The sequence below is a fragment of the Podarcis pityusensis genome, assembly GCF_964106645.2.
Source record: "Podarcis pityusensis genome assembly, chromosome: 4".
NCBI lineage: Eukaryota > Metazoa > Chordata > Lepidosauria > Squamata > Lacertidae > Podarcis > Podarcis pityusensis.
The window spans coordinates 77,837,241-77,852,923 of record NC_138027.1 but is presented as its reverse complement, the minus strand read 5'-3'; the positions used below and the strand labels follow the sequence as shown (position 1 = coordinate 77,852,923).

At 42.1% G+C, this 15,683-nt stretch overlaps 2 protein-coding genes across 4 annotated transcripts in view; one reads left to right on the top strand and one right to left on the bottom strand.

Moving 5' to 3' along the window:
- The window catches only part of UXS1 (UDP-glucuronate decarboxylase 1), a 41,785-nt gene extending 29,498 nt beyond the window's left edge, over window positions 1-12,287 (top strand). The window contains exons 10-15 of one of the 2 annotated variants that reach the window (XM_081003184.1): window positions 406-525; window positions 3,190-3,233; window positions 5,860-5,920; window positions 7,122-7,183; window positions 8,753-8,852; window positions 11,466-12,287. In XM_081003184.1, coding sequence (XP_080859310.1) covers window positions 406-525; window positions 3,190-3,233; window positions 5,860-5,920; window positions 7,122-7,183; window positions 8,753-8,852; window positions 11,466-11,597 — 519 coding nt within the window. In that variant the 3' untranslated portion in view covers window positions 11,598-12,287. Of the gene's footprint in view, window positions 1-405; window positions 526-3,189; window positions 3,234-5,859; window positions 5,921-7,121; window positions 7,184-8,748; window positions 8,853-11,465 lie in introns of both variants that reach the window. The other variant, XM_081003183.1, reaches the window with a different exon arrangement.
- A 1,251-nt stretch (window positions 12,288-13,538) lies between these two features.
- Window positions 13,539-15,683, bottom strand: part of ECRG4 (ECRG4 augurin precursor) — a 35,244-nt gene continuing 33,099 nt past the window's right edge. For both annotated transcript variants that reach the window (XM_081003265.1, XM_081003266.1), the window contains one exon: window positions 13,539-13,905. In XM_081003265.1, the coding sequence (XP_080859391.1) occupies window positions 13,744-13,905 (162 nt within the window). In that variant the 3' untranslated portion in view covers window positions 13,539-13,743. The remainder of the gene's footprint in view (window positions 13,906-15,683) is intronic.

Here is a 15,683-nt window from a genome sequence, read left to right as displayed (position 1 = left end):
CTGAGGGACAGTGGACCGGCCCCTGCTGAAAAAGTTTGCTGACCCCTGGTCTAGTAGATGAAAAATAAATAATTAGGAACCCATTTGGTTGAAACTAGGACCTCCTTGGTAAAGACTGATGTCTGAGAAACAGTTCCAAGAACAGCAATATTATGTAGGTAGTATGGAATATGCTAAAACCACGTTAAGTGATTTGGGTATGTTTTTGTCTTATTCTGGCATAGAGGCATGGAAATCGTAAGATAACACGGCAATGTGGGATTCTTCTCCCCCTTTTCATAAGCAAATGCTTTGTGTGTCTTGTTAACTGGCATCTTCTGTCTGGGGTAGGGTAGCAATAGAGAATTAAAAAAAAAAATTTAGTGCATTTTTTAAAAACAAAAAGCTTTTTTCGTATTCTTCCAGGAGGGCGTAGAAGTAAGAGTGGCAAGAATATTCAATACTTTTGGCCCTCGGATGCACATGAATGATGGCAGAGTTGTTAGTAACTTCATCCTGCAGGCTCTTCAGGGAGAACCCTTAACTGTACGTATTTACCATCCTGTCCTCTGAACTCAATTGCTGTTCATTGGATTTATGCGGAAGACCCAAGTAAAATAAATTGTCGCTTTGTGAAATGTCATTTGTATGAATTGTGTAGGTTTAAGAACCTGAACCCTGAACTTGAACGGTCCTGTATGTTCACTAAAATGTCTTAAAACGGTGCAGAACTTAAAGTTCTCCGGATAAAGAATTTGCGCTGAACCACATAATCAAACTATTGTGATGGACAGTCGTTTGATTCAGGTCTTCAGTTACTGTTATAGTGCTGTCTCACTGTGTTCAATAGAACTTGATCTCAAGTAAGTGTGCATAGGATTGCAATCTTAGTAAATATACTAAAAAACAGCTTTCCATACAAATCTGTTTTTATGTCCAGTTGTATTCTGCTTGGAAAAAACCCCATAACATCAGCTAATTTATTTGGCTATCAACAGGAGTTAAAATAGAGCTTCAGTGTAATTATTTGTTTTCCACACAGGACTTGTTCAAACATGCATGTACACTGTTGTTGGTTTTTTACCAAAATGAAATACCTCTTTGCTAAACGTGTGAACTGTCCCAATTGAAAAGGACCTTGAGTTGATATTGGGTAACCCGGCAGTTGTGACTGTGGTCATTTATCTGTGACAGCTATTCATGCATCCAGCCATCCCTTAATGCTACAGTCAAGAAATGGCAAGGATGTATGTGTTGGACCGGTCCTTAATCATGTCTAGTGTTATGAGATAGCATCTGGTAGTTGGGTGCTTGAGTTACTGTTTTTGTATCCAGTGGTGGCTCTGCTGATGAGAGGCATCCATCAATACAATATGGAAGGGGACAACTTTGGAGATTTTCCTCCCTAAATCTGTTCAGGGCTCCCTGGATGCTTAGAGCAGATTTAAGGGAGGAACTAGGGGGAATTGGTCTCCCACAGACAGATGCTTTCTGTCCGTCAAGTTGACACTATTGGGTAAGGTAAAGGTAAAGGGACCCCTGACCACTAGGTCCAGTCGTGACCGACTCTGGTGTTGCGGCACTCATCTCGCTTTATTGGCCGAGGGAGCCAGCATACAGCTTCCAGGTCATGTGGCCAGCATGACTAGAGCAGAGCAGCGCACAGAAACTCCATTTACCTTCCCGCCGGAGTGGTACCTAATTATCTACTTGCACTTTGACGTGCTTTTGAACTGCTAGGTTGGCAGGAGCAGGGACCGAGCAACAGGAGCTCACCCCGTCGCAGGGATTCGAACCACCGACCTTCTGATCGGCAAGTCCTAGGCTCTGTGGTTTAACCCACAGCACCACCCGCGTCCCTACAACACTATTGGGTACCACCCAGTAAAAATAAGAAAATGAAACTTCCTATTAAGTTGTTTTTTTTAACTTAGTGACCATAGTGGATTAGTTTCATGACCAGTTGTTACATTAATACTTTATATTAGTAGGACAGAGCTGGAATGTGTCGTAAAGTCAATAACAAACTTTTTTTCAGGAGGGCTCTCCTGCAAAGATATTTTGATGTGCATTTTGAAGAGCAGTAAAATCTCATGAGATTTACTCCAGAGAACCACAGAAGATTGGCACGCTTTGCTTTCTGGCAAACAACAGTGTACAAGCAGGGCTCTTGTAGCCTATGTGTGTTTTCAGAAGACTGTTGCTAGGGCACAAACTAATGTTACCAGTCGCTCAGCTAGCCCCAGGAAAAGAAAAAGGGTGCGAATTCTTCCAACTCTGCAAACCGTCAGCAAAGGCGCAGGGAATGACTTCAAATCTTGTTTCCTTTTGTCAACCCATATACAAAGATCTGTTCCCTTCCACTTGACAAAACAAAAATAAAATTCATTCCATATGCACTGGAATATACTCTTCCTTTTCTTAAAAAAACAACAATGTTGTTTTGTAAGTGGAACATTGTTTTGTAAGTGGAACATTAAAGATGGTGGAGAAAAACTTGGTGCAGCGATGCTATGAAAAGGAAAGGGAAAAGGGAAAGGGAAATAAAATCTGTAGCTAGATCAGTCTGGATCTGGCCAAACTCTGGATACAAGACTGCTTGGTGAGACTCATTTATGCCACCCTATGACTATCAATGGGGGACGCGGGTGGCGCTGTGGGTTAAACCACAGAGCCTAGGACTTGCAGATCAGAAGGTCGGTGGTTCGAATCCCTGCGACAGGGTGAGCTCCCACTGCTCTCCCAGCTCCTGCCAACCTAGCAGTTCGAAAGCACGTCGAAGTGCAAGTAGATAAATAGGTACCTCTCTGGCGGGAAGGTAAATGGCGTTTCTGTGCGCTGCTTTGGTTTGCCAGAAGCGGCTTAGTCATGCTGGCCACATGACCTGGAAGCTGTCTGCGGACAAATGCTGGCTCCCTCGGCCAATAAAGCGAGATGAGCGCCGCAACACCAGAGTCTGCCACGAATGGACCTAATGGTCAGGGGTCCCTTTACCTATGACTATCAAAATGTTTGTGAGGTGTATATGAGCTAGTTTAACCTGTGCATCTAGCCATAGATAATCAAATTATAGATCAGACCAGGACAGATTTTGCATTCAACACACTTGTCACAAAGGAATTGGAGAGGAGTTATGTGTTTATCAGTAAAAGTGATGGACATATTGATACTTCTTATCAGTAATACTCATTTTATTTTATTTCCCCCTAGGTATATGGGCCTGGGACTCAAACCAGAGCATTTCAGTATGTCAGGTATGTTTGTTTCACCTTCCTTGTTTCAGTATACCTGAGGAAGGGACACTGAACAAAAAAAGAAGAAGAATGAATGTGGAGTGCTGGGGAAGAGAAAAGCGTATTTCAACCTTAGTCATGCAGTGATGTCAGAATGTTTACTTTTTGCTGTTTCCTCTGCATTGTTAACTATCCCAAGTCTACAGATCAGTATTTCTCAGCCCTTACAGCTTGCAGCCCATTATCCCAATGTGTGAAACCAGTGATTTCTTCTATCTTAAAAACCAGAACATAAAGGGTAGCAGTCTGTGACCTTTCAAACCCAATGCCTCTTCCTTGCATTGAAAGCTTGGAAAAGGTAGAATAATTTGAATCCATACTAGAGCCCCTGCTTAAACTTTTAGTGTGCGTCACAAAACAGCTGCTGTCCAGTGGATTCTGAGACTGGATTGTGCAAAAGCACTACTTATGTGAAAAGCACTACTCGCGTGGGAGTAGTGAATTCTTTTTGTTTCATGAATGGGACCGTGCAATGTTACACTGAGTTTATTTCTCCATCCCATAACTCAAGTTGACTCCTTGTGTGAGCAGGCCTTTTTCTCTGCACAATTCAGTTAGAAATAAGCCTCCTTAAGAGCTCTGTGGGTTTCCTGTGTTTCACCTGCTTTTCTGATTTAACTTGGACAATCTCTTCAGTTACTTTTGTAATTGGCACGTGCACAGAGTTGCTGTTGTTTTTTTAATGTGGTATTCAGTTCATGCCTTCCTCTGCACCCCCCTCTTTCTCATTAGCTTCTGATGCATGCAAATACTTGTATGTATTCGATTAGATCGGCATGCAAAAAGGGAATCTTGATGTAATTGCATGATCAATCGCGGTTCCATTTTTTGTGCTGCCATTTTATCAATGGGCACATAGGTAGTTCTGAATGAAAGAAAAAGACATTGACTTGAAAACAGCATAGGTACAGCAGTGTGAATGTTAAGGAAAAAATGATGCATCGTCATCATCACTTGTTGCCTGATGACTCCCACAAAATTATGCCCAGAACAACATTAATACCTTGGTCCTGGCCTGAAAAAACAATGCGTTTAGAACCATAAACTGTTGGGAGAAATTTGGATTTGGAGTTCCTTCTAGCTCTGCCTGCCTCTTGACAACTGGACATATGATAGCCTTCGTCCCACTGAGGCTAATGTCAGAAAAAGGGGCTGCGGACAACACTGGAAACCTTAGTCCTGTTTCAGCAAACGTCCTTTTGCCTCGTTGAGTTTTAAGAAGCTGCAATCGTTCCACCTCTCTGTATTATCTGATCTGACTGACTGGCAATGGCTCTGCGGGGTCTTGGGCAAAAGTCTCTCACATCACCCCAAAGATCCTTTTTAGCAAGATAAGCCATGGTTTGAACCCAGGATCCCCTGCAATGCAGAGCATACTCTGGCAGAACTTCTGTCCACATAAGGTGACACAGAGAGGTGCATATCCCAGCTTTGTAAGCTTTAAAATGCACCAGGAGAAAGGCAGGATACAAATAAAACCCCAGTTACATCATTTACGCAGATTAGGATTCCTACTGATGGTTACAATAAAAACCCAGCACTATCCTATTCCTTCCAGTATCTTCTGCTTTTCCAGTGTCTTGAATGCCACTGTGGTGCTAAATAAACGTCCAATTTTGTTAAAAACAGAATAGCAGACACTAAAGTAGGAAATAGCTGCCTTAGCAGTCTGAAATCCGAAGTGCAGGTTTTCAGAAGACAGTAGTTTATATTTCTGGGTTGAAAAATGATCGTGTTAGAGGACTCGGTCCATTGCTGCCATCTTGTGTTTGCACAATGGATATGCAATTTGTATTTAGAAAACCAGTGATTTGAGCCAGCGGAGCTTTTAAGATGATGGTGCACTGACAATGGTGGTAGGCTCTAGTCTACAAAAGGCACAGTAGATTGCTTAACCTTTAAAGTGCTGCTATAGTCCCCTATTTTCTCCTCCCTCCCATTTCTATCTTGCTGTATATATATAAAAAAACTTTAATAATAATAAAATTCTGCTACAGTCAAATACGACTTTTCCGGAGGTTTTAAATCATTTAGTTGATTATTGTTATTCAGCGGCAGCTTGATTAATTTGGAAACTGAGGTGGAGGAGAGGGCAGTCAGATTTCCCTAGGTTTGTAGCTGAGTAGCAGTATTTGTCCCATCCTGCACATGCCCAAATTTAGTGCGACAAAGACATGAAAGTGCAATTTTCTTAAAAAACAACAAATCAGTACTACTGGAATTCTCTGCCCAGATTAATGAACACTGCATACTTAAGTAGAGGGCAGACACAGATTGTGTTTGTGGTCAAGTAAATCAGTTTTTAGTACTTTTAAATTGGATGTGAACTGTTCACATGGTTCCTTCAATGCGCTACTTGAATGCATCTTGTTTTCGCCTGCTGCTTGGTACTGTATGGAAATGGATAAGGCAGAAATTCATTGCTCCAGTGCATAATGTGCTCTGCTAGAAGCCCACCTAAGGCTGTTAAAGTTGCTGCCGCACGGTTTCCCCCCTAAAATCAGCATTTTGGACAGTCAGGCTGTAAAACACGTGAGGAAGTAAGCCTGCTCAAGCTGTGTTGTCATGTATTGTTTTGTTTTTCCAGCGACCTTGTGAATGGGCTGGTGGCCTTAATGAACAGCAATGTCAGCAGTCCTGTTAACTTGGTAAGCATGTGGTTTTCTTCTTTCCTTTTTTCTCATTGATCTAAGTCTAAGACCCTGTGTTGGAATTACGTGCCCATTCTCTTAATCCATTGAATCCAGTCATGTGAGAAACGTTTGGCATTATGAAGTTCTGAGAATAATGGTAGCGATGTACCCTCCCTCCTTTTCCTCCTTTTGCCACAAACATGCTCAGCACACTGAGAACAATCGGCATTGTGAATTTACTGGCATTCTTCCTCTTCAGATACTATCGGCTTTTGATCGTGAGCGAAGCCTTTGCAAGCCAGAATTTATAAGTTCAGTTCTGCGTTGCAGTTTGTTGACGTCGGCATATGTAATGCTAGAGACTGAGCTAGATTCAGCTAACCCAGTGCACTAGCAGAAACAGCCACAAGGGCACATGCTGGCACAATGGGGCTTCCCCCACCTCGTGTGACCCATGCACACACCCCAAGTCCACTCTTAGGGGTCAGGAGAACCCCCAGGACAGTATGTGGGGTGAAGAGAGCAGAGGTTGTTCCATCCGGCAAGCAGAATGGCTTGCACTGGTGGAAAGATCTTAATGCATTGTCAGATTCCACGCTGTGACTTTCCCCACCTGAGTTTCCTCTCCCAGGATTGTATTACGGAAACAGAAATTGCCTTAAGCAGTTTAGACTCATGTTTGTAAATATTACCTGTGGGCTTTTACTCCTGCTTTGAAATGTGGTAACAACTAGTGACATCATTTTTGGTCGAAGGTTGCTGGTGTGTGGTGGGTTCTTCTATTTGCATAAGGAGTGGGGAATCACGGTCATCTAGCTATTCCTCCTCCCCGTTGAGTATCGCCTCACACAATTGCCATTCTGTTCGTGAGGGTTTGTTCACTCCCACTCTCAAGACAGCTCTTCACAGGAGGCTGCAGAGAGAAGGGGGAGGCAGGAAACCACATCCTGTTCACAGCACAAAAGTTAGGATCTAGTCCAGGCATAGGCAAACTTGGCCCTCCAGATGTTTTGGGACTACAGTTCCCATCATCCCTGACCACTGGTCCTGTTAGGGACCATGGGAGTTGTAGTCCCAAAACAGCTGGAGGGCCGAGTTTGCCTGTGCCTGATCTAGTCCTTTTATTTGCTAGTTACCTTATTTCAAAATAAAGCTCTTTTTTTGTGGGGGGGGGGGGGGTAAAATGTCATTTTAATGGTGCTTCTTATATCCTTAGGGGAATCCAGAAGAACACTCTATTTTAGAGTTTGCCCAGTTAATTAAGAAACTCGTTGGTAAGTATGACATATAATTGCCCTGAACAAACTTGGAACAGCTTGCATACTTGTAGCCGTTGGGGTTTATCCAGTAGAACGGCATGAGTGGAGAAGAGGTTCACCTGGTGGGTGGAGCTGCAACACTAACTTCCCAACAGTGCTGCTTAACCAAAAGGTAGTGCCCGCGAAGTTGGCGCACCAGTAAGCAGCAGCAACCCTTCTGCCAGGAAGCCACTTCTGCTTGGTTGCAGACTTTGGGCTGGAGTCATAATGAGGGAAATTATAAGAGATACATGCATGCCTGGTGCCAGCTTTTTATCTTTTTAAGGTATCAGGCGAAACCTTCCCATTTTACCTGGGCTTTTGGCCTGTAATTTGAAAGGTTTCAGGGATTTGGGGGCCTCTCTTACTTCTGTAAGGCCTAACTTCATAGTAGTTTTTTTTTATTGGTTGGTTGGTATACTTTTAAGTTGCTTTGGGTCACTTTTGTGAGGAAAGCGACTAATAAATATTAATGGTAAATAATGCTATTGCCCTATTAGGGTGTTTTGATTCCCCACACTATTGGAATCACACGAGGTACGAGTGAGAAAACGCATACTTGCTTCCTCCACACCACTTTTTACATGCCTGAGGCAAATGGCTGAACAGGGGCAGCTGTTAACACCTTGTGCAATTCAGAATACAGTGGTACCTCAGGTTACATATGCTTCAGGTTACATACGCTTCAGGTTACAGACTCCGCTAACCCAGAAATATTATTTCGGGTTAAGAACTTTGCTTCAGGATGAGAACAGAAATCGTGTAGCGGCGGCAGCAGGAGGCCCCATTAGCTAAAGTGGTGCTTCAGGTTAAGAACGGTTTCAGGTTAAGAACAGACCTCCGGAACGAATTAAGTTCTTAACCCGAGGTACCACTGTATTACAGTATGCAAATAGTATACTTTCTGCTTCAGAAGTTATCTTTCCAACTTTATGAAGGGTAGCAGGAATTACTGGGGACATGGGGCAACTCCAGCCCTCTCATCAATTCTCTTACCTCAGCAGATGAGAAATTAGAACAGCTGGATGGGACTTAGGATAAAAGGAAGGAAGGAGAAGTATTTACATGGGTAGAAGAGATTGTGTGCCCACAGAACACTGGCTTGCAGCCAGCTAAGCTTCCATGATGGTGTACCCCTGTACCTCAGCCCAGCCCACTTACTTAGCAGGGTATCCCAAACCTCAGTGGAACATTTTTAGGGGTGCATCAGGAGGAGTGGACAAGGAAGCTACTTTCTGCCTGAACTGTTACTTGTGCTTAATGCTAGGTTGGACTTACTGGGTTTCCAACTGCAAGGATGATGGGGCTGCCTTATAACTGCACTGGACCTGTGTGGTCTCTTGACTTTGTACACCATAGTTTAGGGGAGTTGTAGGTGTGTGAAGCCTTTGTTTCAGCCTGTCTTGGAAAACATGTGCTGTATAGGGGGACATTTGAAAACTACCTGTTTTGATTTGTTTCAGACTTCTGAAACTGTTAGTCGATCACCAGAAACCAATGTAGCTTTGTAATATTTGCGAGTTTGGTGTTGTTGTTTTTTGGCAGGCAGCGGAAGTGAAATCCAGTTTCTTTCAGAAGCTCAAGATGACCCTCAGAAAAGGAAGCCTGACATCAGGAAAGCCAAGTTACTACTTGGTTGGGAACCTGTGGTATGTAATTCTAGAGTTAACAGTGTTGTGTGCAAATATTTTTGAAAGGCAACACCATCAAGAAATGAATAATGCTCTGTGTTCCTTGCTGTGCAGGGCAAATCTAATGAAATTCCTTCCATGATGTGCTACCTCCTTTTGGGAAGAGTTCTTCTCCACCCCCACCCCCACCCAAAAAAAATCAATATTGCTGCTGCTCCTTGATAGATAATAGCCACACTTCTGGTATTCATCTTTAAAACAAACAGCTAAGCTAGTTAAATCTAGAGCAAATAAGCAGGGGCCCTTGAGAGCGAAAGTGATTTTAACAAAGGCAGTGAAGGAAAATGTGTGTTTGTGGATCTGACTCTGCTCCCACTGAAACAAGTTTTATTGAACAGTAGGTCATTATAGAGTGGTAATGATTAATGGTGCTTTCTACCTTTCGGACGGAGATGCCTTGAGAATCCTTAACATCCATTTTCTTAGCAGTAGCACTGCCTACTAGGAAAGCAGAATGCTTTTTGTGTGTGTGTGTGTGTGCGCATGCAGGTTGGGTGTAGGTTTGAAATTAAGCCTGTGTGAAGCTCTGCTATTCCTCCCCCCCCCCCCCGAGAAGCTAGTATAGTTTTGTACTATATAGTTCAGTGCAGAGTAAACGCTAGAGGTGTGCAACAAATATCTGTCTGCCTTAGTTCAGACACATTCTTACATGTATAATTTATCATCGTTGTGGTTTTGATTTTTTCAGAGAGCTTCCTTAGGTTGTACCCCACTCTGGTGTTGATTTAATGAAGAGCAGGTTATAAATTACCTAAATAAAATAATAAAAGGGCGGTAGTTCAGTGGTGCATTCTGTACACAAATAACGCCCGTTGAGGTTTTGGCTTGCAGCTAACTTGTTTCTAGGCTGCATATTTTGTAAGTAGGCAGAAGAAAGAGAAAAGTATTGGAGCAAGAGACTGAGAATTCCTTACTCAGAATAGATAATTGCTGCAATCCTAGCTCCAGTTTATTCAAGTGAGTAACAGTCCAAAAATTCTGAGGGAGCTTGATTATTCATTTTGCCAGTCGCATTTTTCATTATCTGTGAGCAAGTGCCCCTGCAACATAGGAAATGGCAGGAAGTAAACTGGATCTGCTGAAAGAGGTACAAAAAGGTAGGTATGGCAAAGTTGGGCATTCCACTTATTATGCCCTCAAAACCCACCAGTTCTCCTCAGGGAGAACTTTGGGAACCCAACTTACCATCTTCCAGGTAGCTTTACAAATTCCTATAGGAACTCTTCACTCCTGCCTTAAGCTATTGGAAGAGGTGGTGCCTGGAGATTGTGATACTTCCAACACACTCCACAGTTTTGCAACTTTTATCACTTTGATGAATGCAGTACTCTAGTCTATGGTTACTGCCAGATTTTAGTGCGGACACAAGTTGAAGAGGTCCCAAACTCATGCCATAGCAGTTTCTTCTTCTCTTTTTCCCCGTGGCCAGGGATGATGGGAGTTGTAGTCCAGTAAAAGCGGAAGAAATAGAAAAGGGAGGTGTGCCTCTCTCCACCTCCATATTTTGCTAATAATGTAGAGGAGGAATAAGTCAGAAGGGCCAATTGAGAATGTTGTACTTAAGGATTGCCAGTTACCTACCTCCAGTGCTTTTTCCCCCCCAGTCCCAAAGGTGTGGGAATGCACCTCTCTGAGAAGACCCATCCCAGAGCCCATCTTTGGGCTGGGGTGTGTGTGTCTCCTCGAGAGCCAGGCTCATGCTCTGTTTGCAGTGCTCTGTTTGCATCATGCTCTGTTTGCAGTGCTGCCTCAGCCGGCTTTGCATGGTCTGTCTTCCTCTTTTACCCAGGAGGCAACTGTGGTGGAGGCAGGGGAGATTGCGGGGGTGATGGAAATGTTCCTTTGCCCGCATGCCTGATCCCCCTGCCACTCATACAATCTCAGGCTCTGTAGTGCTTGCCTGAGCCTTTCCTCTTGATGCATTTGGTCTCCCTAAGAGGAAAGGTGCAGCGAACCTGCTCAGGAGAAGGCAGGCAGTTGCCATCCAGCCCAGACACGTGCGGGCGAAGGAGCAGCCTGCTCCCCGACCCCGTGAACTCTCTTGAGATCACATGGGGTGGAAGGGATTGAGGTTGGGCTACTCCTTCACTCATGATCTCCACCCCATTGATCAGGAAAAGAGGCGGCCTGCCCCACTTTCTCAGGCCAGGGAGGCAGATGGTAGAGTACCTTCACAGGCTTCCCCTGCCTGCCTGTTTTGCTGAAAATCCTCAGCAAAGCCCTGCTGCACCTCCAACTCATGAGGAGACCCTCTCTGAAAGGTGCCAGGACACCATTCAAGCTGGGGGAAAACCCTCCTTCCTGCTTCATAGATTTTAAGGTATGAACAGGCCAATTGACAGAGCTACTAAGTTTTTGCGGGAATTGCCACTGGATGCAAATGCTGTCTTAAGTTATTTGGTGAAGTATCTGTAAATGCACCACCTAGAGCTCCTTGGAGGAACGGTGAGATATAAATGCATTAAGCAAATTAAATAAATAACCCTGTTTGACATACTTATGACAATCACAATGAGCAAATACGCACTTTTATAACTTGACTCATTCGGCTGTATCTCTCTTTGGTAACAGGTCCCGTTGGAAGAAGGCTTAAATAAAGCAATTCATTACTTTCGCAAAGAATTGGAATATCAAGCAAATAATCAATATATTCCTAAACCAAAACCTGCCAGGATAAAAAAAGGAAGAACCAGACATAACTAAAAACTCTTTAAGTCGGAAAGGAATTGAAAACCTTTCCTTGTGTTTGAAAGGTATAATTTGTCTTTTGTTAAAAAGACTTCTGAAACAGGTATCATGAAGAAAAACTGGAAATTTCACTCTGAAGCTTGCTTTAAAGAAGTGGATGTGCCTAAATAAGAAAACTGCAATCTTTGCCTTGCACTTTTTAAATCTGTCTTTTTATGTAAAATAGGATAGAAGCATCCTTTTTTTAGTATCTTCAAGTTTTTATATCTTGCTGTGAGATCATTTTGTTGTGACTGTCCTTGACAGTTTTATTTACTGGTTTCTTTGTGAAGCTGCAGATGGGATGGGAAAATGCCAATTTATTTATAAAAAGTGGGTACTTTAAATGAGAGATACTATGCATAAAGAAAAAAAAGAGCAAGCAGTATTGTCAGATGATTGAAAACACTGGCATCTAGTATTATAGGATTATAATAAAAAGAATTCTGTATGAGAGCTTTATGTATTCTTTTGAAATTGGGTTTTCTCCCCCCAAATGTTTAGTTCTAGTTGCACACTTGAATTTGAAAATATTTTCACTGACTTTCATGGATAAATGCTATTTTAAATCACTACTGTGTTGTGCACAATCTGGGGGAAAGTTAATGTATTATTGGTTACCAGTGGTTGAATATGCTATTTTAATAAAATATTGAAACTTACAAATATCAGTTTTTCATGTAAGAATGCTGCAGCCGTTTGTTGCACCTTCACGCATATTGACAGAGTTACAGAAAACTTACATTGGTGGTCTCTCTTTCTTTCAGTAACTGGTCGTCTTGAGTAGTAACAGTGTATAAGGTTGTAAGCAATTCTTTTCATAAAGTACAACCTAGTCAAAGATAATTTCATGATTTTAAATGAGTTAAGTAGGCACTTATGGTTTATATAGCCTAGTCCATTTTTTTCTGCACTATAGCAAACAGAGGAAACTACATTGCTATTTGCAGTACTAATTAACACATTACTCATTCATATTCCCCTTCATATTCCCCTAATTTAGTTATAATGCAAAATTCCTACACGAAAAGTATTGTACTGTTTTATTGAAAGTAGTAGAACATTATTATAACAGTATAACTTGGTGCTAACATGCTAACTTGGAGGATTAAAGACAAACTATTTTGAGGGCCAAGGGACGCAGGTGGCGCTGTGGTTTAAACCACAGAGCCTAGGACTTGCCGATCAGAAGGTCGGCGGTTTGAATCCCCGTGACGGGGTGCGCTCCCGTTGCTCGGTCCCTGCTCCTGCCCACCTAGCAGTTCGAAAGCACGTCAAAGTGCAAGTAGATAAATAGGTACAGCTCTGGCGGGAAAGTAAACGGCGTTTCCATGCGCTGCTCTGGTTCGCCAGAAGCAGCTTAAGTCATGCTGGCCACATGACCCGGAAGCTGTACGCCGGCTCCCTCGGCCAATAAAGCGAGATGAGCGCCGCAACCCCAGAGGCGGCCACGACTGGACCTAATGGTCAGGGGTCCCTTTACATTTACTATTTTGAGGGCCACCAACTTGGACATCTTTAAAAATAGGATTTGACAAATTCATGGAAGATAGTCCTACCTCCATAGTAAGTATGCTTCTTAATACCAGTTGCTGGAAACCACAAGAGGGGAGAGTGTTGTTGTGCTCAAGTTCCCTTTGCGGGTGCGCCATAGTCATCTGGGAGGTTGGTCACTGTGAGAAGAGGATGCTGGACTAAATGGGTCAGTGGCCTGATCCAACAGGCTCTTAAGTTCCTGTTGCAACCCTGTAAGCAATTGTTTCTGCCGGTATATGAATGTTTAGAGTCTGATTATCAATACACACTTTTGGGGGGCACATTGATTTTACCAAAGCCATATGCCACCTGCTGTCCTTCAAGATAACTGAAATTTCATAAGGTAACCATGCTGTCTTACAATAATTTCACCAAAAGTACTGGGAGGAATACTTATCAAGAAATTTTAATGCTAACGTTTATACATGTTATGCTACTGAGTGGATATAAAAACGTTCCATAACTTTTTTTTTTTTTTTTGTTATTAATGTTTATAACAAACTAGTTAATTTCAAAGAAGCGTAAGAGGCACCTTTGGGCGGTATCCGTCTTCCTGGCGTTCTAATCCAGAGAAGGAAAGATGAGATTAATAATCGTCATAATTGACACTTGCTCCATGCCTAAATGTATGTGGGTTTCGTGGGCCAATAGGTGCGTCTTCATCATAATGGTGATGGTAATAACCACCGTAATATTCATGGCCACTACGGCCTAGGTTTGACCAGTAGGAGACATCATCTTCAAATTTCTGCATACAAGAAAAAAAAAAGTGGTAGCAATTAGCTACTAGCTGCAACTTCGCCATACAAAGGGTTCAGCACCTTTGTAAATAGTAACAACTTCCTGTATTGCATTGGAAGGTTTCTCTTTTATTCATACTGTTACCCAAATCAACTTATGCATGCAATTCTTTTATATGCAGTGCAGAATAATATTTTTTTGTTACGGGTCTGAGAAGAAACAAAGCAAAGCTTTAGGATTTTAAAAAAACCAAACCATTAAAAATGATTAGAAGCCTGCACAATCTTTCACATTTGAAAACATAACCCACAGCCTGATTATGCTGATAGCTCAGTCAGTAAGAGCATGAAACCCTTAATCTTGGTCATGGGTTCGAGCCCCATGCTGGGGAAAATATTCCTGTATTGGAGGGGGCTGGACTAGATGACTCTTGGGGTCTCTCCTATGCTTATCCAGCATCACGTGTGCTGAGGACTCATTTTCACTGCTCTAGACTGGCACCCATTTTGCACAATATTCACATTAAATTAAAAACCTCTCTGTATTTAAGCACTTTGTACCAATTTAAAATTCCTAGACATGAAGATTGATACTTCTCTGTTTTCAACAGGCTGTTTTCAACAATTTACCTAGCTCAGAGAGGTTTCAAAACTTTAGTTTCACATATTAACTTGAACTCTGAAATTCTATAAAATCAACTCTACTTCAAATTCTGACCTATATCCCAAACCCTCAAAATGTTTGCTGTATATTTAATCACTTCTTATTACAGTAGTACCTCATTTCACTGCTCTTAGCCTATGATGATGCTATATCACTCCAAAGAAAACAATCTCATTAATGTTTATGGCTATGAAAGGATGCCAGTTTTGTTTGTTTGTAATCCAAATTATGATATCTTTAAATAAAGCACAATGTGCCTTGTTACTTATGAAGAAAAGCAACTGGATCTATTTATCTGCCCAGGTTTATGAATACTTTTGATTCACAATTGTTTAAAAAGAGATTTAAAGGTAAGTAGATTATATAGTAGTTTACATTTTTGTAGTTTTCCTAGCCTCAATATTTGAGCTACTGTTAGAATATCTCTCCAGTCTAGCAAAACCACACAACAGCCATGAAACTCAATAAATTTTCCTTTGCCATATTCAGGTGCTACAATACATTCAGGCAATACATTGCTGCATTTTAATATGTGGTACCAAATTGCTGTATAAATCCCCAGAGCAAAATCTGTATTAAGTTTTGTTCCACACAATATTTAGAAGAAAACTATCCAAAAGTTTCCCTTTATTGTTACATTTTCTTTTTAAAAAGCGGGAACTGCCAATGCTACTACTAAAGATAGCATTGAACAGTGCAAAAGTTGTATCTTTTACTTCCTGTTGTGTATATACAAAGTTGTAAAATTGTTGCTTTCCTTGAGAAAATGGGCCACAAGATTGCCAGTCTTATCTCTGTGGTGCTGTCAGTTGTCTTCTACATTAAAGTCATCAGGTCAACTGCTGTTTCCTTTAAAAGGAGGAAAACACATCGACCTGCCCTTCTCTGACAGTGTTATTAGGTGTTGTGTGTTCAAAATCAGAAATCTGACATCTTAGATGGATGATGGGCAGTAGGTACCTGGAATCTCAAAGCACATTTTAACCCGCACCAAACTATTTGCAAGCAGTGCAGGGTGATGTCATATGACTGACAGGTGGGTAGTGCCATCCGTCCGTCCAATCTGACTCATGAAGAGTAAGGAAGATGACGATCTGGCCACTGACCCAGATCAGGTTTCCT